Below are 21,242 nucleotides of genomic sequence, written 5' to 3' on the forward strand. Positions count from 1 at the left end.
TATGCAACGGCCAGATTGCAAAAAAAAACTTATCTACAAACTCAAAGATGATGTTATTTTTTAGATCGTACTCGAATAATATATTTTACTATCCCAACTAATATTATTAATGCAAAAGTAAGTTTTGTTTGTTGTCTCTTCACATGTTATCTCCTGGACCAGCCTTCTTGAATTTTTTGCATATATATAATTAACAGATGGAGAAGGACAGGATAAGGTAGTTTTAATTCCAGTGAAAACTATAGTAACCTTTGGAATATGCGAAAAACCTGTATTCTTTTGTAGGTGGCGTTAAATACGCGCGTGCAAAGCTGCGGGTAAAAGCTAGTGTTATTATAAAGCTTGTAGAGTGCGCCCACGTGAAAATAAAATTCCACATTATATTCTTTGCTGGGGGCTGCTATCATCTTTCCACTTGCCAGGACCTCCAACATACCAATCTGAAATATTTATAATATTTTTCCCTTTTTTCAGAGCGCAGAAGGCAACGGCACTATGGCGGAGGTGGGAGTGTCCCAGACGGTCCTGGTGGAGCCGCGCGAGGGGGGGCGGAAGCTGCCACAGTACATAGCAGCTCTCGCAGGTAAATTGTAAATTCATTTAAAGTTAACACCCCAAAGTCCATTTTGTCATAGTGTATAGTGTTCTACTACTCAATTTGATACCTATATTGAGCATTTTAAAAAATGTAATCCGACATTTTGTGCGGCGGCCATCTTGGACCGATTTCCAGCCAACATTAAACATACAAATTTTCCAATCAACACAACCTTTCAATCATAAAAAATATACATAATATGTAGGTACAGTTACATAACATCTAGTGAGAAACAGTTGGCACACACAATGTCTTTTTCTTGGCTACAAGATCAGTATAGGTAAATGTTTGCACTCTTATACCACGTTAAACTTATTCACTTAGTCTCTCTTTAGGACATAGGATATATAAGTAAGTATAGTTTGCGTATAGTAGGCGTTACATAACACTTCTTCTGCCTTATGTCTCAATCGATAAAACGGAATTAATCTCTATTTCAGCAACCCTAGGCGCGCTGGCCGCCGGTTCAGCCCTGGGCTGGTCGTCGCCCGTCGTCTTCAAAGTGACCCAGGCCAACCAAACCGACTACAACTTCCCGGTCTCCACCGCCCAGGGCGACTGGATCTCTTCTCTCGTCAATCTCGGAGCAGCCACCGTCTGTATACCAATAGGCCTCATCATGGACGCTATAGGTCGGAAGAAAACCATGTTATGTCTCGTCTTACCCTTCACTGTCGGCTGGCTTCTCATCACGTTCGCTACAAACGTCTCCATGCTCATGGCCGGCAGATTTATCACAGGTTTCGCTGGAGGAGCATTCTGCGTTACAGCACCGACTTACACCAGTGAAATAGCCCAAGACTCCATCCGTGGAACGTTGGGAAGTTATTTTCAACTCATGATCACTATTGGTATACTTTTCGCGTACGCCGTCGGCAGCTACACTTCAGTTTTCGTATTCAATATCCTCTGCACTTGCATACCGATCATTTTCGGCATTGTATTCTTTTTCATGCCAGAAAGTCCGACCTTCTTGGTCAAGAAAGACAGGAACAGCGAAGCGAGGGAAGCGTTGGTGAGATTACGCGGTACAAATTACGACATCGACGCCGAATTGAATGCGTTGAAACAACGCGCTGAAGAGAGCAGCAACAGCCAAGTATCCTACTTGTCAGCACTCACGAAAAAGACTGCGTTGAGAGCCATCCTCATTTGTTTCGCTCTGATGGTATTCCAACAGCTCTCTGGTATAAATGCCGTCATCTTTAACACGTCAGCGATATTCGCTTCTGCAGGAGCGGCCGTGCCCGCTGCGGTTGCGACTATCATCATCGGTGTCATCCAAGTAGTATCAACATTCGGCTCGAGTTTGGTCATCGACAAACTTGGCAGAAGAATTCTTCTGTTACTGTCCACTTTGGTCATGTGCCTTTGTTCTACAGCTTTAGGAGTGTTCTTCTTCTTACAAGACGTTCATGGAGCAGATTCAGATATTGTCGCTTCCATATCTTGGCTTCCACTCCTCGCATTGTCTCTTTTCATAATCGCTTTCTCCATTGGTCTAGGTCCAATTCCGTGGATGATGGCGGGAGAACTTTGTACCACTGAAATTAAGGCTTTCGTCGCCTCAACGGCTGGCACCTTCAATTGGCTTCTCAGTTTTGCCGTCACGAGTACTTTCAACGCTCTTAATGATAGTATTGGTTCCGGTCAAGTATTTTGGCTCTTCGCCAGTATAATGGTCGTTGGATTCGTGTTCGTATTCTTCATCGTTCCTGAAACGAAAGGCAAGAGCGTTGACGAAATCCAAGTCATGCTAGGCGCTCAGCCACAACAACAAAGAAATACAGACGAAACAAAAAAATAAACGTTACAATAGACTGAAGAAATACTTCATAAAGTATTTTTATACGAAGACTTTATTCTTTGGTATTCCGGCCGCTTGAAGCAATAAAGATTAATTTACCAAAGATTTGGCGATTTTTCACAAGTGTACGCAATTTTTTGTCGAATTTAAGATGAGTCGATTAGACTGTTATAATTTATTTTTAATTGTTTAATTAAACAGTTGCTTGTTTTTATTGTGTAAAATAGACCCTGGTAGCTAGCTCAGTTAGAGTAGAATATAGTTATGAAAGTGAGTAAGCTTTAGTCCAAAGTAAAATGGAAGTGATCGAGTGTATAGTGTATCATTAGTAGATAGTTAACACTATAAGAATAAAGCCCCCATTAAGCACTTTATTCAGTGTTTTAAGGGCAATGTAGTATCTAGCATTTGATAATTGTTATATTATTTTTTTTGAAAGACCTTCGTATGGTCTTGAACTATTAATAAAAGGCAACAGACGATAGAGGTATTTTTAATGTTAAATGTTGCCATATGACATTTCTGATAAATTTATAATGTTTCATATCTTATACGCCATATTATTCGAATGTCAGTGTAGTTTTTACATTATTACTAATGAAATTAAAACGACTGTCTATATATAAAGTACCTACCTACTACTATTTATATTCGTAGTTGCAATATTTGCATAATATATTTCATAACTAAAATATCATTGAATTAGCAATAAAGTCTAAATGATATATTATAAAAAAACAATGAATATTGTTGTATTTTTATTTTGTAAATGCACAAATATTAACAAACATTCCATTTACTGTAATGTCATGAGTGAATTTGTTTTAATATGTCGTAATACTATTATAATTATAATTTTATTATTATACCGAAATGTTAATTTATGATATAAGTTTTTATTTATATGTATTTAATATTATTTACATTTAGTCACGTCGTTTTTCAAGCTGTTAATAAATAGGTATGTTATCTAATTTTTCAATTGTATTTTAACGTTTTTTTCATAATTCCAAATCAAAATTATAAAACATTTTGTGTGCCATACTGGACAGCGGTAAACTAATAGGAAAATTAATAGAAAGGCTAGCTAGCTAGAGATTAAGCTAGTTAAGACTTACTTATTGCCATACTGGAGGCCAGTATAATATATTCTGTGTTTTAATATTTTGTTCCTTATTGCCATGCCTAAAAAGACATAGAATGGATTACATGTAATGGGTACATATGTAAGGGACTCGTTAATTAAAAAAAAATCTTCGTTCATAAAACTAAAATAAATATATTTAACACGCGTAGTGGTCTGGTTTATAACAAAAGAGCCATCATTTCTAAAAATATAAATGCAGGTAAATACATTTAATTTATAAATTGTAGGTATGTAAATAAAAATATTGTTATTAGGATATATTTGAAATGGAGTGTATAACAAAGCATTACAGTAAAATATCTATTTAATGAAATTTTATTATAACGAAACGATAATTTTCAAAAATTAAGTGTTGCCAAAACTGATTTGCTACTGAGGTAATATCTACCTACCTATCTACTTATAATTATCTTTTAGTTCATCTTTCGTTAGCCATATCTAATTATAATGGTTTGAATACGATAAATAAATGTAAATAAAACTTTCTTTGGTTTTAATCTCCCATTTCCCACCTTTTCATCGCATTACGTATAACATTCGAGTATGTAACGATACATGAACATTGGATTAGCGGTTTCAAAGCTTAAATATTAGCGGCCCGCCCGGTATATTCCTCCATCAGGCAGAAGGCAAGTGAAACATAGGCCATCAATCTGGAATCACAATTTACCGACTTGATACTGATTAATGTCTATTGAGATTATATGAATGGAATAATACAAAAGATAATATCGTCGTATCTTCATGCGGGTATTATTTTCTTATTGTGGTGTGAAATTGTACACCAATAATGCGGTCAAAGCGGGTCAGCGGGTCATGGCTAGATTTGAATCATCGATATATACCGTATCAAATTTTAATATGACCACAATAGTTATAGGTACCCAGCTATCGGGAATAGTTTGTAAGAATAACCAACTACTTAATTTGTAACTGGGCGTTTGATAAATAGGTACTTAACTATCTACATTGATGGATTCTTTTTGTAGGCGATGGGCTACCAACCTGTTACTATTTTAATCTCAATTTTATCATTGAGCCAAACAGCTGAACGACCAGTCTTTTGAAGACTGTTGGCTCAGTCCACACCGCAGGGATATAGACGTGATAAATAGATTATTTTAAGATGGAATGGGAATGAATGGAAGAACGAAAGCTGAAAGCATCCTTATACAAGAAATGTCCGAACATAATCATAGAAAGAAAATAAAGATAGCGGGAAGGTTTAATAGCCGCGAAGAGGTCATCACGCGGATAAATATAATTAAGGTTGAAGAAACAAACAAAAGGATGATACAAAAATACATTTATTTAATTAATAACGGTTAGTTGCCATCTTTCTTTATATACAAGTTTATAAATGTTATCTGGGCGACTACATCAGGAATTTCATAAACCGAATATGGCGCCCAACCATAAGTTTCTACGTGTCCGTACAAAAAATACATATGTTCAAAAGGTTATCTGTCACGCTTCACGGCTAAACCGCTGGCCGATTTTGATGAAATTTGTAAGTATACATAGTTTATCAAACGTCAAACAGGAACTAATTTCTTTACGGAAAATTTGTACGTGAGCCAAATCTTGAAAAAGCTAGATAATTATAAGTTTCCATGAATATTTCTGAATCTTAAATGGTTTATGATATGAAGCTCCAAAATAGGCAGATACTAAAACATTTAAAATATTGTAAAACCGATAACAATGGTAACTAAATATTCTTAGCTAATATTATGCATTTATTTGACTGTTGAGGAAGTACATACAATATTTATTAAAGGATACTCAAAGGTGTCATTACTGTACAATAATGGTACTCATACATTTTATCCAATGTTTAATTAACATATTAATAAATGTATTTTAGGTAAACATAAAAAAAATAAATTTATAACATGAAGCTGTTCATTGTAGTTCATAATGAGGACGAAACTTCAATTGCAAAAAGAAAATAATGAACATACTCTTAGGTACACAGGCTTACTGCCGTTGTAAGGTGAGGCAAAACTTATTTTGTCTTCGTAAATTATTTTAATTGTGAACCATATTGCATGAGATTTCAAAATACTTTGGTTGCCGACTGTACCCAAAATACCACCAAACCAACCTAAAATATAAAACAAAAAAAAATATGGCAAAGTATCAAGAAACTGACTTTCTTATATTTGAATCTGTGCCAATATTTCAATTTGAATATGAAAATATAATAAGGTACTTGATTGTTTAAAATGTCCTATAGTTCCTCAAGAGTATTATAAAATATCCACTTTCATGCTGATATGAAACTAAATTTGCTATTCAAAATGAATATTAGAAATTAAAACTAAATTAACTAAATAATTATACACACTTGGTTTTGGGCAAGTTAAAGTTTCCTTATCAGATTAAAACTATAAATATACTTTTGCAACATTTACAAATTGAGCAAAATATACAAATAAATGTATTAAAATACAATTACTACAAACTTGTAATCAAAGTGAATATTAAAAAAAAAAACATTTTATGTAATAAAAAGTTTCATAAAATTTATACACTTTTGGCATGCATTGTACTTGATCCTAATACACAAAAAAAAATATACCTAAATCAAAGGATTCTAATTAGGTAAACAGTTGATTCCAATTTCCTAACAAGGTCATTATGTAACAGATGTACAAACAATGAAAAGATAAGAAAACTGATAACATGATAACTGCATCTATATATCTATTCAATAATAGACTACAGATAGCTTATAACAAATTGTGACTTGAAGTCCCTCCACCAATCTTTGAGTATGCACTTCTGTAAAAATTACAACAGAATAATGAATTCATGACTGCATTCAAAGATGAAGAGCTTTGGGTCCTGTACAGACCTGAAGACACTTCCTCATAATTAGCTTCACCTATAAACTGCTGTAAATCACTCTTAGGAAAACCATCCTTATAATATTGCTTGATCGTATCATACGCATCCATTATGACCGAAATGAATAAACTTAATACAACATAAATGTACAAGCTTATAAAAGAATATAGATAAATTCGACTGAACCACCAAAGCATTGGAGACTTCTTAGACATAATTGAAAATGTGGCAAACATATCATCACCGTTTATTAAAGAGAACAGACATTCAGAAGTGGTTGCTAACGACCTGAATTTCATGTGATACGGTCCCAATATCAGCCAGCCGCAAAACGTAAACCCAGCATAAAGGAGAAGAGCGCAAATCAAGAATCTGAATATCTTTGGAGCAGCTTTCTTCAGAGTTAGTATGACAACATTGTAGGTTTTGAAGAACCCTAAATATCTGAGGACTCCAAACCAAACTAGAAGATTGCCAGTGCCTAAGAACAAAGAGCAGACATTCCACTGGTCATTGGTGAACTGATTTCGCTCAATTTGCTCTTTAATTGCAGACCCCATGATGATGAGTATATCATTTATAATTATCATTATGTACCAGATATTCAGGAATTCCAATCTCCCATCTACACTGAGCTCTTTATTATAATTGTGACGGAAGAAATGAACAGTAAGTTCTTTTAGTAGCTGGGCTCGGTATATCGCTCGACTGCAGAGTGCTAATGAAATTGAACATATCAAAATAACAAGCACATTTAATATACTCCGAAGCACTTGATCGATTTTGTTATCCGTTACATATTCTGTGTCTCCTTTGCAAGTCAATTTATAGGGCTCTGCATCTAATATGAGTGACATTTGGCCGTCATGGTCTTCATTGTCAAAGATCAGTTCAACATCAAACCTGTAACAGTCCGGTGGGGTTATCGGACCAGCTGCCCTAAAGTTGATAGTGTTTACAGAAAACATTAATTTAGCCCGTACCAACGCTGCAAATTGAATATCTATACCAGAATTCTTCAAGTACATTTCAGAAGAAAACAGTTCGTTTTCACTGCTAGTGAAGTTGACACAAGTCTCCACAATTTCTGAATTGAAAATGTAGCTTTCGTTGAATCCGTAAATGATTCCTTGTTTGTAATTGTACTGACAGAAAACTGGGTCCACTCTTTTGTTGTCCTCATTGTTATATGAATAGGGCCCAATTGCGTTGCTCAAATTCAAGTAGCCAGCATATGCGAAATCTAGAGTGTTATAAAATTCATCCTGTTTGTAGATAGCCAAGGGTCCAGCTCCTGGCGGATACGCATTGATCTCGCGAGTGGAGTCCCAGCCGAGCAGGAATAAGTGCGAGAAACTGATCCTATTGTCCCATGTGTAGTTGACATGATTATATCTATTGTGGGCAAACAAACAAAGTTGAAACGTCACCAAAACAATCTTGATGACTTGGACGACGAATTTGTAAGGAAATTTGCGCTTGGCCTTCCATTTCTCAATAGGGTTCATGAAGAAAAACTGTAACTTTCGACGCATTTTTTCCTCCATTTGATTCAGGGCCGTGTACGATGTGTTTGCTGTATCAAAACGCTGGCCATTGTCACTAGCTCGATTGTTTGATGATTTCTGCTCTCCATCCTCTTCAGAACAAGTATTATCAGGAGAAGATGTTATGTTCTCCATTGTAAGAGTTTCAGAGGTAGTTTTGATGGTAAACAAAAGTCAGGTGATGGAAAAAAAAAACACGGCACAATCGTTGGTTCTAATAGAGACGTAATGTAACAGAACAACACCAAATGATACAATTATTTTAGGACGCGATTTTCCTTCATAAAAACTTTCCTTCGTTTTATCTGTACTACCTATATCACTCGACTCGATTCTTGCTGATGTGATTTGACATGCTTGCTTACTAACAAAGATATAAAATGACCTGAAACGATTGACAATATTGACATTGACGTTTTAATTTGATATGTAACTATGCGCGTAAAGCTGTCACCAGCGCAAAGACGATGTGAATGACTTTTTAAAACCACGTCTATATTTTCATATTCAAGAATATATTTTCCTTTTATAAATACTTTGCCAAATACCTAAAGATATTTTTGCCGTAAATAAAAGAATAAGCGTAATAAAGCAGAATCAAAGACAATAATTTTGAAACGTCAATCAAAGCCCTTTTTGTATTAGTCTATGATCAATGTCATACGAATACGTGTGAAAACGATAAAATCGAAAGAAATTCGAAATTGCTCAACATAAACATTAGATAATTATTACAATAAGCCAAATTTCATACGATGGCCCTTACAGTAGATAAGTTAATCAACGATGAAAGGTAAATCTATTGAACTTCTGTGTGTCGACTAAGGGAAAGTTTGCATACTAAATCTGTTGATGAAATTAGCTATTTTTCTTGCTGCTAACTGTATTTATCTTTTAACAGGTTTTCAGGTGATAATGTTTTCCAGTTTCTACTTTATTTGCCGTTCGGTATCCTGATACTAGCACTAAGGATAGTACTCGCACTAATTTTGTGGGTAGCTTCAATCATATTGCCAAAAAAATCAGCAGTTGGGCAAGTGTTATCTACTCTTGCGTGTTGGACGTTTGGTAAGTGGTTTGCAGGTCAATTATTTAAATCATAGGCTAATAAGTGATATCAATAAGTGAAGCCTTAGTATCCAAATGTAATTAATGATCTATTCTTGTTTTTAAGGAGTGTATGTGAAGTTAAAGGGCAGTAAAGATCCACGTTGTAGTGTGATGGTAGCCAACTATGTTTCTTGTCTGGACTCCTTGGCCACTGCTCATGTTCTTGGCACAATCAGTGTAAGTTTTTATTAACTGCGTGCTCTATATGTTTTGTAATTACTTGTAGGCCCCAAGGTTACAAAAATGGGACGTACCAATGAGACCCTGTATATAAAAAAGAAAGTAATATATAAATTTAAGTAGGATATGTTTATAAAACTAACATAATAGGAGAGAAACAAATTTAAAAATAAGTCTGAAAAAAATATATATGTCTAACATGTATGACATACATGCATTTAATCACGTCATTATCCCTTGCAGGGTAGACAGAGCCAACAGTCCTGAAAGTCTTATAGGCAACACTTAGTTGTGTGGCTAAATCATTCGAATAGTGACAGGTTGCTAGCCCATTGCCATATAAAAGCAGAATAGCAGCATAAAAGAAAACCATGTTTATTAGCTTATCCCTTAGTTGCTTTTTACAACATCCATGAGAAAGAGTGGTTCTTCATTATTCTATTGATGCCAGGAACCACACGGCACAGATGATAGATGTATAAATGTTTGTATTTAGCGTTAAGCTTTAATGTTGAAAAATTTATTAACACGTTGAACGCCGAAGGAAAAAGCATGTTGTTCCGTTTAGGCCACGGGGGTTACCGGTGAGCCAAAGGGTGTTGTTCCGTTCAGGCTTTGGTGGTCACCGGTGTGCCATCGGAGAGCTTCACTTCAAACGCAATTTACTGGCCGAAACGCAAAGATACTATGCAATAACGTTACTAAGGTGGGCCGCTTGGCCCTGTAGAATATAAGATTCGGCTTGGTTCTTTTGTACGGGTAAACACTTAGATTTTTTTCCAATTTTTGTCAAATTATTAGGGCTGTACTGAACTGCCATATCAAAAGTATATTTAAAGTAAAATAATTATTAATTTAGATACTTATCATTAGAAAGGTAATATTAAAATGCAAAAACCAATTATTAGGTTAAATGTTTTATTAGAAATATACCAAAAAAACGCAAAAAAAAAACTGAAAACAGGAATTTTGCTTGTAGGTATCCTAATGATAAATTGAGCAACAATATGGTACTTTTCAGTTTGTAGCTTCACTTTTAACTATAAAATAAAATGTACCTAATAAAAACAAAATCAAAACCAACTTAAACAGGCGTTAATACAAAACACACGATATTTTTAACTTAAATGCAATTATAACATCTTGTAGAGAAAATACGAAACATGAGAGATATTTACCCAGCAATGGGACATTACTAGTTCAAGAAATGCTAAAAAATTATCAAAACACACAAAAAACCTTTCAATATTATATCCTATAAGGAGATCTTTTCCCAGCAAAGGGACATTATGAATTAAAAAAAAAAATGCTAAAAAATTATCAACAAACACATCTTTCATGTTTGTGATTTGACTTTCTTTTAAGTTCTTACTTATTTATGACTTTGAGTGAACTTCATTAAAACATTCCAAACATATGGATGGTTTATTAGGGCAGGTAGAGCAGTAGGTTACCACTTAGCGGAGCGGTAGCGGGGCGCGGGGTGGGCCGCTGCGTGACCCCGTGGCCAGCGGAGAAGGATTTACGAAATTCCTGCCGTTCGGGCCGCGGGGGTCACCGGTGTGCCTAGTTCAATATTTCCACTTTTTTGGTAATAATTCAAGAAAATAAATAGCCTACATTACGAAATAACGTATTTGTAATCGTTTGGTGCAATAAAACGAAATGGCCAAAAATTACGGAAAACGCAATTTCACTACGGCCCGAACGGATTATGTCAGTGGGCCCACCGGTGTGCCGTCTGGCGTTCAACGTGTTAATAAGAAAGTTTCTTTGCAGTTAAGAAAATGGAAAGTGCCACCATTTTTCGCATCAACACTTGGAATAAAGAATGCCGCACAGTTTGTTCGGAAGTAAGTTAAGATTCACTTTCATTGTATCTTTTTTTGATCGTACATTTATTGTACTTTCTTCATACACATGTATGAAGAAAGTACAATGAATGATTATGACACATGATTAAACTTTTAGCTATTATGCTTCAAAGCTTAGTACCAACCTAATTACCAACTCTCAATGTTTCGAAATAAGGAGCCTACATGCTGTGATTCAAACCTCTTTACCAAACAGTAGGCTGTGCATTGATATTTCTGTGTCCACTTTTAAATATTCAGATTGGAAGATAAGGTTGAGATTAAAATAATGGAAGTCTGTCACAGATGTATACTATCCAACTAATATTATTAATGCGTAAGTTTGTGAGTTTGTTTGTTACTCTTTCACCCAAATACCACTGAACTGATTACAATGAAATTTGGTACGTACGTAACTGAAGACCCAGAATGTGTCTATGTGTTAGGTTACTTTTTATACCGGACTTCCCGCAAGATTGATTGTTATGTTATGTTATAATAGGTGAATAGTGTTGTGTAACAGGTTGAGTGCCCAACTGGGAATGCGCAAAGATGGGACAGTGGGAGAAGATTTGAGTAAGGAGAGAGAAGTAATGTGTTTTATTTCCCTTTGCATGATAATCAATGAATCAAATGAAAATTCGGAACACTGTACATCAATTTGTTTAAATTTAATAAAATTTCATTTAACATTCCATTTGAAATTATATTATTTCATTAATTAAATTTTAACGAAATAAATGCATCATATTTTTAAGTCCAAATTGCTATTCTAATTCCAAGTTTGGATAATATTGAAGTTTACGTTATTGAAGGAAATCCTGCAGTGCAGTTTGTTATGGTTGGAAGCGGCAGTAAATTTAAATAATTTATACAGTGTTATAAATCCAAGAGATATGACAATTAGTAGGTAATTGAAATGTTTTAATTAAGCCAAATAGCTGAACATGGCCATTCAGTCTTTTCAAGACTGTTGGCTCTGTCTACCCCGCAAGGGATATAGACGTGACCATATGTATGTGTATGTATTGAAATGTCCCATAATATCTATACATATAATAAATCTAAGGAAGGTTCATTTCTGTACATTGAAAATATTGAAAAAATAAATAGCAGGGGATGTTACTGGATCGATACCAAACCCAAATATGTTATTAAACAATTTTTTGTTTGTCTGTCTGTATGTTCAGGCGTCACGTGAAAACTAACGGTTCGATTTCGATGAAACTTGGTATAATTATACCTTATTATCCTTGGCATAAAAAAGTATACTTTTTATCCTGGAAAAATACGTAGAAAAAAAAATTATAATTTTTCAGTTTAATCCACAGACGTTGTTCTGTAGAACCGCGAACACACGTTGCGTTACCCGCAGTGGATTCAGCGCCGTAATAAGACGTCATTGTCAGATTTATTAAAAATGGAGAAATAAACCATCCATGCGAAGACCGACATCCGCGCGGACGGAGTCGCGGGCGGAAGATAGTAATGAATAAAAATTATACCAGTGTAATTACTCCTTTGCCAACCACACATTTACTTTTTTATATCAGTCTCATATAAAATCAGTTGTTCCAGGGAGCACTTTGCGGAGTCCCCCAGCAGGCCCGTGCTGCTGCAGCCGGAGGGAGGGCCCACCAATGGCAAGGGAGTGCTGAAGTTCACCGATTGGCCGTTCCAAATCGGCAACAGGGTTCAGCCGGTCAGCATAAGTGAGTTGCCTTTTCACTACATAGTATAAAACAAAGTCGCAATTTTAGTCTGTTTGTCTGTATGCTTAAATCTTTAAAATTACGCAACGGATTTTGATTCGGTTTTTTGTAACATGTAGAGTGATTCAAGAGGAAGGTTTTTATGTATAATAACATTTATAATTTTGCACCCGTGCGAAGCCGGGGCGGGTCGCTAGTTTTTTTATATATGTACAGTGAAAGCACATGATATTAGAATACTTATTGATAATATAGAAAAATGTGACTCTTTGAACTTTAGTCTTTTTTTTTCTTTCTCGTGACGTAGTGACGTAAAAGTCGAGTAAGGGAAGAGCTTCACATTCATTTAGTGCAGGTTTTTTCATTATGCAATACGGTTTGTGTTTCCCTGCAAAGGTTGCAGAGGTCAGACCGGAGTTGCTTCATGTAAAACTCTTGTAATTTAATCAATCCAAGATTATGGCCAAAGGTGCACCCTAATGCCGTGTGGTTCCGGCACAAATAGAAAAAAAAAAGGACTACTCCATCTCTTTCCCGTGGATGTCGTAAAAGGCTACTAAGGGATAGGCTTATAAACTTGTAATTCTTTTTTTAGACAATGGGTTAGCATCCTGTCACTATTTGAATCTCAATTCTATCATTAAGCTAAGTAGTTGAACATGGTCTCTGAACTCTGTCTACCTCGCAAGGGACATAGACGTGACTATATATTTTTATTATTTGTATTATTTAATTATTATGTACATATGTATTTCAGAGGTAGAACGTATGTACACAAACGTTACCGTCCACCGCGGCGACTCCCGCTCCCGTTTCCCGTGGGGCGACGCGTTCTGGTTCCTGTGCTCGCCGCTTACGGTGTTCTCGCTGCAACTGCTGCCCGCACTGGAGAGGGGCGACGATGATGATGCGACCTTCGCGCAGAGATTGAGGGAGTCCATCGCTGAGTCGCTTGGCGTAAGTCAACTGAATCTGATATATTTTATTAATCTAGGACTATATTAACTTGATTTACAGAATAGACATACATACATACATACATATGGTCACGTCTATATCCCTTGCGGGGTAGACAGAGCCAATAGTCTTGAAAAGACTGAATGGCCACGATCAGCTATTTGGCTTAATGATAGAATTGAGATTCAAATAGTGACAGGTTGCTAGCCCATCGCCTAAAAAGAATCCCAAGTTTGTAAGCCTATGCCTTTTCCTTATCTAAATCCAGTATGCAAGCCAGGAGTTAGAAATCCAACCCATTCTTTTCTGAGGAAAGATTATCATATCAGGATTTCGATCGAGATCTCGATCGAGAAGGAAAAATCTATCTATATGGCGTAATAATAATAAATTTATTATAGCTAGATTTTTCCTTTCAGTATTTTTGAGAATGTAGGTCCTGTCTAACCCTGAGGATTATTCCGTAAGTAATGTTGTATGTAAGATAATATTTTTTTTTTAAGGTGGAATCATCCGAGTATCGCTGGGAGCAACTGAACTCTCGGCCCACACGTCGCTCCCCGCCGCGGGAGTTGCAGAGACTCGCCGCGCAGGTCAAAGATGTCCTGCCGAGTGTGCCATTGCAGGATATCATTCGGGATTTGTGTAAGTGTTTATTTTATTTTTTTATTTTGCCCTAATTATTTACCTTTAAGAATTACCTCCATGATTAAATACCATACATTTGCTATTTCTAAACAATATGTAGGATTTCGATTGTATTGGAAAAAAAAAGGGAAATCACATATAGTTATATTGTCTTAATGGTTTTTTCATTAAAAATTAGTTTTTACTGAGTAAGTTATATTAATAAATAATAAAAGTGGATAAAATCTTTGCCAATACACATTTTTCGACGTTCGACTTTACTGTTCTTTTTAATTTTAATCCTTTTTTGTGTAAATAAAAAGAGATGTATGTGTTTTCTGTGGTTCGTATTACTTTAGATTAATAAACTCTTCAACTTAAAGATCTATCCAATACGGGTCAGGTTCCCCTGCAAAGGTTGCGGAGATCAGACGAAAGTCGCTTCGTGTAAAAACCTGATTCACCCAATCCAGGTTCCATGGTCAAAGGCACACCCCGGGCTCCTCTCCAGAGTGGTGAGGATGCCTTCCTTCTTCCTGACTATAGTCCTGGTTACATCTTCTAGTGGTGAACCGGTACTAGGAGGTGAGAAGTAGGTATGAGAAGATGCTGGCGATGGTCATAGAATAGAATAGAATAGATTTATTTTCAAAATTGGATACAAGGTGTCACTTATTGACGTCACATAACTTAAATCCAATTATAACTACTACCGCTTCCAAAGCGCATGTGTAGAAGAAGCGGCGGAACAAACTACACTGCAGCATTTTCATCGGACCGGTCAATTTACAAATATACAGGGTGACATTTAAAACAACTGCATCCTTTTAAACATAGACTATACCCATGCTTCTGAGCCGTTTGAGCCTATTTTTATTTAAATTAAACGTCATCATTTTCACATTTAAAAAACCCTCAAAAACTACGTCACACGCTTTATTAAAGACCAATACTACAAAAAGAAATTAAAACTAAACATGTAAATAAATGTATGAAAAAATAAATTATTTTTCTAGTATCATAGATCAAGTAAAATACAGAGTTGTCGAGATCGCTCAGCTGAATGAATTCTGTCATTGAACTCTGAATCTTACGCATCGCTTTTCCGCCGGCCGGGGTGATATGACGTATTTAGGATCGTGGATTTTGATACTTTTATTTTTTTTCCTACTTTCTGAAATACGAACCAATATTTTTCTTTTAACGTTTTTAAATATCCTTTAGGTGAGTACACTTAACAGTTAAATTTATGCAGTTGAATTAAAAGTCACCCTGTAGATCTCTTAAATCTAAATCGTGGAAGGAACGCACATTGCCTACATTAAAAAACGTGAATGAATGTAGAACCGATTATAGCGCGACTCCAATCCATCAGCTGTAAATGAACGGCCTCTGTGGCTCAGCGGTAGTACGCTTGTCTGTGACACCGGAGGTCCCGGGTTTGAATCCCGATCAGGGCATGATGAGAAAAGAACTTTTTCTGATTGGCCTGGGTCTTGGATGTTTATCTATATAAGTATTTATTATAAAATATAGTATCGTTGAGTTAGTATCTCGTAACACAAGTTTCGAACTTACTTCGAGGCTAACTCAATCTGTGTAATGTCCCCACAGCCGTGACCCGCAGCGTGGACGTGACCATAACCAACCTGCTGGAGCGCGCGGCGCGGCGGCCGGCGCAGCGCCCGGCGCCGCCGCCGCCCGCCGCGTTCCCGAAAAGCGCCAAAGAGCGACAGCTCAGCTTCCAGGAGAGAAAAGCGCAAATGATAGCGGAAGCGAGGAAGGTGTATATAGAGAAACACGGCCTGAATCTTGTTTGAGCGGTCGTACGTAAGTTGTTTACGAGTGTGTTGCATTTAGAATTTGTTTATATTGGTTGACGTGTTTTTTTTTTAGAAGTGTTGGTGTGATTTCTTTTGTGGGCGAGGTTTTCTTAAAAAAAAAAACGTTGTTGAAATGTCCTTATAGGTATAAGGTATGATTTCAATTTACAACTTTTGATTGGACTGAATAAACTTCTTATTGTTCTCGTTAGAAACTTGTCTCCTTTTTTTTAATAAGTATTTTTCGTGTTTTCTATTTCAAGTTTTAAGTTGAATTAAAAGTTGACTTCACAGTTATTTGGTTTATTCCACATTTTTGTGTTCTATAATCACCTAATGACAAAACACCTGGGCGACCAAAATCCAAAACAGTCAAACTATAATTACTTGTTTTTTTTACATCACCCGGATAATAAAATTTATTACAGTGTAAATTTTTTATTACTCTAATTTTGAAATGTTTAATTAGTTATATTTATTCGATGCCCTTATAATCTTTGAGTTATTCTAAATGTAACACACTCAAATGTATGTAAGTACTAAAAGTACCTTGTTAGAATGTATCGATATATTTTTGTAGCTTTTGGGATGTGTCAAACGAATAGTGTGTGTTAAAATATTGTACACTTGGTGTTTCAATTCGAAAATATGTAGAATAGCTATTATATATTGCTGTCCTTTATTAACCGTACCAGTAAGACAAGGATGGCTGTAGAAGAAGCAAGATTTAAATTTGTAACACCACTAGATTATCGTGCAAATTTTTAATGTAGAAAGTTATAATGTAACACTTGTTAAATATAAGACTATTCAATTCGGCAAGTGAATTGCTCTTTTAAAAATTGAACAAGTTTTCGTAACGCGAGGTTTAAATAGATTTAATCCATTTCAGTATCGGCGTACCGTTCCAACTGTATCAGTTAGACAAGGATAGTCTTATTTACATTTGACATTGGCTTGTGGTAAACAGCTGAAATTTAAATAAACTATCCCTTAGGCAATATTTCGTTGTTAGTTTGGCTGGTATAAACTAGCGATGGACGATTGTTGCAAAATGTACAATCGTCTGAATCGAAAATCGCGCATTTGTGCATTCGATTGTCGATTAAGTACTTATTTTCTCAAAATTCAAATAACATTCAACGTACGACTAACTACTAATTGTGTCGCATGCACGCACGCGTTGACGAGCGAGTTTACATGTGCGCCCGCGCCGATATACGCCGCGTATGCGTGTACGTGATTAGTAATAAATACTACTTTTACTTAGTACTGAAAAATAGCTATTAATAAATTTATTGATATCATAGTTATCTACTTTTGATCGACTGCATTGAACAATAGATTGATTCGATTACTTTTAGTATAAATCGCCCATCGCTAGTGATAAAAATATATTCACTATTGTTTTACACCTAAAATATCGCATCTCAGTGTCTAAAATATGACCCCTATTTTAAATTTAAACAGCTCAGGTCGTAAGGAAAAAACGAGAGACAGTGATAAAATATTTATATTTATATTGATAATATATAAACTTTAACAAGAATAATTTATTTTTAATAATGAAACTCAAATGAGTTTTATCCGATTAATTAACTAAAAAAGTGACTATTGCATTGATTATATTTATTGATTTAATAAGTAGGACAAAATGGGCAGATTTTTTTTAATGTCCTATGCATATAATTTGGCATTTATTCCTAAACTGATGATAAAATTTGGACAGTATATTAGTGTAACTATTTGAATTGAAATTCAAAATCTGTGTATATTAAATAATTATTTAATGCATAAAAAGGTTTGATAACAGTATCAAACCCTTTTATTAAGACCTGACTGTACTTTGACTCCAGATTGAATGTTGGTATTAGGCGCTATTCGGTATAGTGTTAGAACGTTCTAATTTAACTGTTACTCCAAATTGTATAGAAATTTATATTTTAGCTCGATATAGTAGTAAAATTACGCGGGATTTCCTATATGTTTGGGTATCCAACGTATGGAGTCATATTGCTGATTTATATAATTTGAGATTACTTATGAGCTCATTTTGAAAATAGAACAGCACGATACATTATCATCATATATACAGATGTATAGGAGAGCGAAAGAGACAAATCGTGTTATTTGACAGCTGTCAAAATAGGCTTGATATAACTTGTGTGACTTATCTGACTCTAATGGCCCGAACAGACCAAAAGCAGGTCAGTAGAAATGCAGTTTCAAAATGGCAGCGTTGTTTCTGACCTTAACTCCCGATTTATGGTCATAATAATGACCCCGCGGGATATAATACCTCCCTCGCAGCATGCAACGCCTGACGCAGTTTTTATCGCGCGAAAATCTAACGCTGTTCCGTTCCACGTCATAATAATAAGAGAAACAGCGATTGTTTTTCGCGGGATAAAAACGGCGCCGCGCGTACTGTTCTACGGGGGCAGGGCTGGATATGACATAAAATTACGAATCAGTATGCAGTAATATTTGTTTATATTATCTGCGAGCTGATCCCTTGACGATGACGAAAGTAAGGTAAGCGAGAAATAATTGTTATATTTAATAGCAAGTGGAGATTCAGTACATTTTAGTGGCATCAGACCCAGTAAATGTGTACGTATTACTTACAAAATATTTCTTAAACATGCGTTAGAAGGAACCGAATGGTTTACTAATTATGTTTATAAAGACTTTTATCTCGATATTGGTATTTTTAACACAGTTCTTTTGCTATGTTTATCTATTTTAGTAGGTTTAATGTGTTCTGCAATTGAAGTTATATTTTGTAATTAAATAATTTTCAGTAATTTTCTATGCATATTTCATTTGATAGGTATTTTGTTCTGTGTCATATTCACCCATGTTTTACAATCGTGTGAAAAGTTATAGAATTACAAAACTTAGCAATGTTGAAATATTATTTTTTTTAATAATGGCATCTTACAGGATAATGTCTCCCACTATTTCTATATAAAGAAAATTTATGTTACAGCAACTTATAACAAACTTTTAATTTATTAGCGAGAATAAATTAGTCCTGAGTTTTAACAAGTTTATGTTAGTAGTTGATGTAATTATACTTTCTAGTCTTTCTATGAAGAGGCTCGCGTATATTGAAATTAATTAAATTCGCTCCGAAATATTTGTTTCATGAGTATTATCCCTTTGAAAATATGTTTACTATTATAGAATCATTAGATTTCGCCGTAACGACTATGTGGTATAATCATATACTAGTTTTATTTATGTTGTAACCAACATTTCAATGTTGTAACCAACATTTCAATAGTCATCACTCACATTCCTTTCAACAAAAATGTGTAATGTTTGATTTATCAAGTGAAACATTGAACTCAATATGACTTTATTTTGAAGTTACTTTAACGTAGCATCTATTCAAATTTAATTCAAGGAATATGTCTGGAAAAACTGGAATTTTCCGACATATTGAGAAACTCTTTTAGAATTCAGTTGACATGCAAAAAATTAATATTTATCTACGATCAATATACTGTATGTCATTACTTTAGATCTCATGTCATTTAGGTACTAAAACAATCAATATTAGATCATTTTGCTTGAGTGATTGTGTCAAAAAAATTATAGGAAAATAAATATTAGATAATCTTTAGGTATCCTAATTTTATTTTAAATCATATATTTAGAATACGATATGAATGATAATTAAACACATTTATTGTAAAAACATTATATAGGTTTATCTTTCGATATGTTTGTGTTTATCTTTCGAGATACATATGTTTGCACGAATTCATTTTTAAAATTTATATGTGATTAATATTATAGAAAGGAGAATTTATGGAAATGCGAGAATATTGTTTATAAGAATTTCAAAGGTATAAATAATTCCCGTTAATCCCACTAGTCCCATGGGACAAGTGACACTAACGATATGGTCCCAGTTCGGCATAAGGTCTTTTTTTTCACCTTTGAATTTAATAACCCATGTAAATAAAGGAGACATGTTATATTATTCATCTTGTGGAATTTAATCACCTAAAATGCTGATATAACCTTTTAATAATAGATTTAAAATAATGTCGAGAGATTGTGGAGTGGAACTGCCAAACAGCTTCCTATGTAGTTGTTCAGTTAAGTTTGTAATTAATTGATGAAGATTATTATTGAAATAAAAATTTTGTTTCACAATTCGATTTCTTTATTTTCATAATACTTAACTCTATTTACATTTTCAGTTTATTCGTATTAAGAAACTTATCAAAATGCATGATTTTAGTTTCCCGAGTTGATTTTATTACGCAAGTCTTCGGAGTTAAGACAAGTGTTACCAGTTCTTGTCACTAAAATATCATGGCAAAATTTTTGAAATCTAAGTTTTTGGAATATAATTGTTTGACGAACCCATGTGAACTTTATTAAGCTCTTATGTAAAAAATTGATGTTTCTTGGATTTATTCATATTGTCAATCATCATCTTTACGTTCGGCAATGCTTGATGGACGTCAATAGAGTCTTAAATCTGAAGACCCATTTTATTGTCGAAAAGATTTGAACTCCTAAAATTTAGTTTAAACGTTAACCTTTTAACCGCGGGACCTGCAGCGCACAAAAGGTGCCGTATCGCCGGAAACTTAATTCAACACTTGTATAGTAGTGGTAGAAAATGCTTTCACGATAATGCCATTCTTTGGCAGTGTTTAACTGTAACATTTTAGCACGTACTTTTATCGAGAGATATAAAGGGCTCGGAGGAAAGTCATCTACAATCCGAGTCTGTGCGGCGTCCGCCGCGGCGTGTCCAGCCCCGGGGTGGCCACTTCCTGTTTGTCGGGCACCATCTCGTCCTTCTTCCGCCTCTCCTCCGCCATCTTTAATTCCGCTTGCCTCATTTCCTCTTCCATTCGTTCCAGGTGGACGGCTGCCTCTTTTCGTTTGTCGCGGTTTGATCTGTTAATACAAACATAGTCACGTTATATTCCTTACGCGGTAGACAGAGCTGACAGTCTCGAAAATAATAAAAAGCCCCGTTCAGCTATATATAGCTTC

The 21,242-nt window shown here is 35.1% G+C and overlaps 4 protein-coding genes across 13 annotated transcripts in view; 2 read left to right on the forward strand and 2 right to left on the reverse strand.

Annotated features, from left to right (window-relative positions):
- LOC106133301 (facilitated trehalose transporter Tret1) overlaps positions 1-4,036 on the forward strand; it is a 44,347-nt gene extending 40,311 nt beyond the window's left edge. For all 5 annotated transcript variants that reach the window (XM_013332985.2, XM_013332982.2, XM_013332986.2 and 2 more), the window contains exons 2-3: positions 475-583; positions 1,039-4,036. In XM_013332985.2, coding sequence (XP_013188439.2) covers positions 475-583; positions 1,039-2,405 — 1,476 coding nt within the window. In that variant the 3' untranslated portion in view covers positions 2,406-4,036. The remainder of the gene's footprint in view (positions 1-474; positions 584-1,038) is intronic.
- An 807-nt stretch (positions 4,037-4,843) lies between these two features.
- On the reverse strand, positions 4,844-8,318 carry LOC106133308 (mucolipin-3-like). Its single transcript, XM_013332998.2, has one exon. It carries the CDS (start codon positions 8,085-8,087, stop codon positions 6,288-6,290), a length of 1,800 nt encoding a protein of 599 aa, XP_013188452.2. The 5' UTR covers positions 8,088-8,318; the 3' UTR covers positions 4,844-6,287.
- A 268-nt stretch (positions 8,319-8,586) lies between these two features.
- LOC106133289 (lipid droplet-regulating VLDL assembly factor AUP1) lies at positions 8,587-20,389 on the forward strand. Of its 2 annotated transcripts, none has more exons than XM_013332960.2 (8): positions 8,587-8,745; positions 8,854-9,020; positions 9,127-9,239; positions 11,022-11,095; positions 12,665-12,807; positions 13,565-13,764; positions 14,268-14,409; positions 16,006-20,389. In XM_013332960.2, exons 1-8 carry the CDS (start codon positions 8,708-8,710, stop codon positions 16,209-16,211), a joined length of 1,083 nt encoding a protein of 360 aa, XP_013188414.2. In that variant the 5' UTR covers positions 8,587-8,707; the 3' UTR covers positions 16,212-20,389. The 2 variants fall into 2 exon arrangements, with proteins under 2 accessions (XP_013188414.2, XP_013188416.2); XM_013332962.2 differs by having other exon boundaries at positions 12,674-12,807.
- Positions 19,986-21,242, reverse strand: part of LOC106133288 (pre-mRNA-splicing factor ATP-dependent RNA helicase PRP16) — a 93,175-nt gene continuing 91,918 nt past the window's right edge. For all 5 annotated transcript variants that reach the window (XM_013332958.2, XM_060946557.1, XM_060946558.1 and 2 more), the window contains one exon: positions 19,986-21,143. In XM_013332958.2, coding sequence (XP_013188412.2) covers positions 20,957-21,143 — 187 coding nt within the window. In that variant the 3' untranslated portion in view covers positions 19,986-20,956. The remainder of the gene's footprint in view (positions 21,144-21,242) is intronic.

The sequence above is a fragment of the Amyelois transitella genome, chromosome 11, assembly GCF_032362555.1.
Source record: "Amyelois transitella isolate CPQ chromosome 11, ilAmyTran1.1, whole genome shotgun sequence".
NCBI classification, from domain to species: Eukaryota; Metazoa; Arthropoda; class Insecta; order Lepidoptera; family Pyralidae; genus Amyelois; species Amyelois transitella.

Coding starts and splice junctions, on each gene's coding strand:
- LOC106133289 (XM_013332960.2), top strand. CDS start 8,708: ATGGCCCTTACAGTAGATAAGTTAATCAACGATGAAAG. Junction 12,808..13,564: donor GGTTCAGCCGGTCAGCATAA/GTGAGTTGCCTT, acceptor TATGTATTTCAG/AGGTAGAACGTATGTACACA. Junction 14,410..16,005: donor GGATATCATTCGGGATTTGT/GTAAGTGTTTAT, acceptor ATGTCCCCACAG/CCGTGACCCGCAGCGTGGAC.
- LOC106133308 (XM_013332998.2), bottom strand. CDS start 8,087: ATGGAGAACATAACATCTTCTCCTGATAATACTTGTTCTGAAGAGGAT.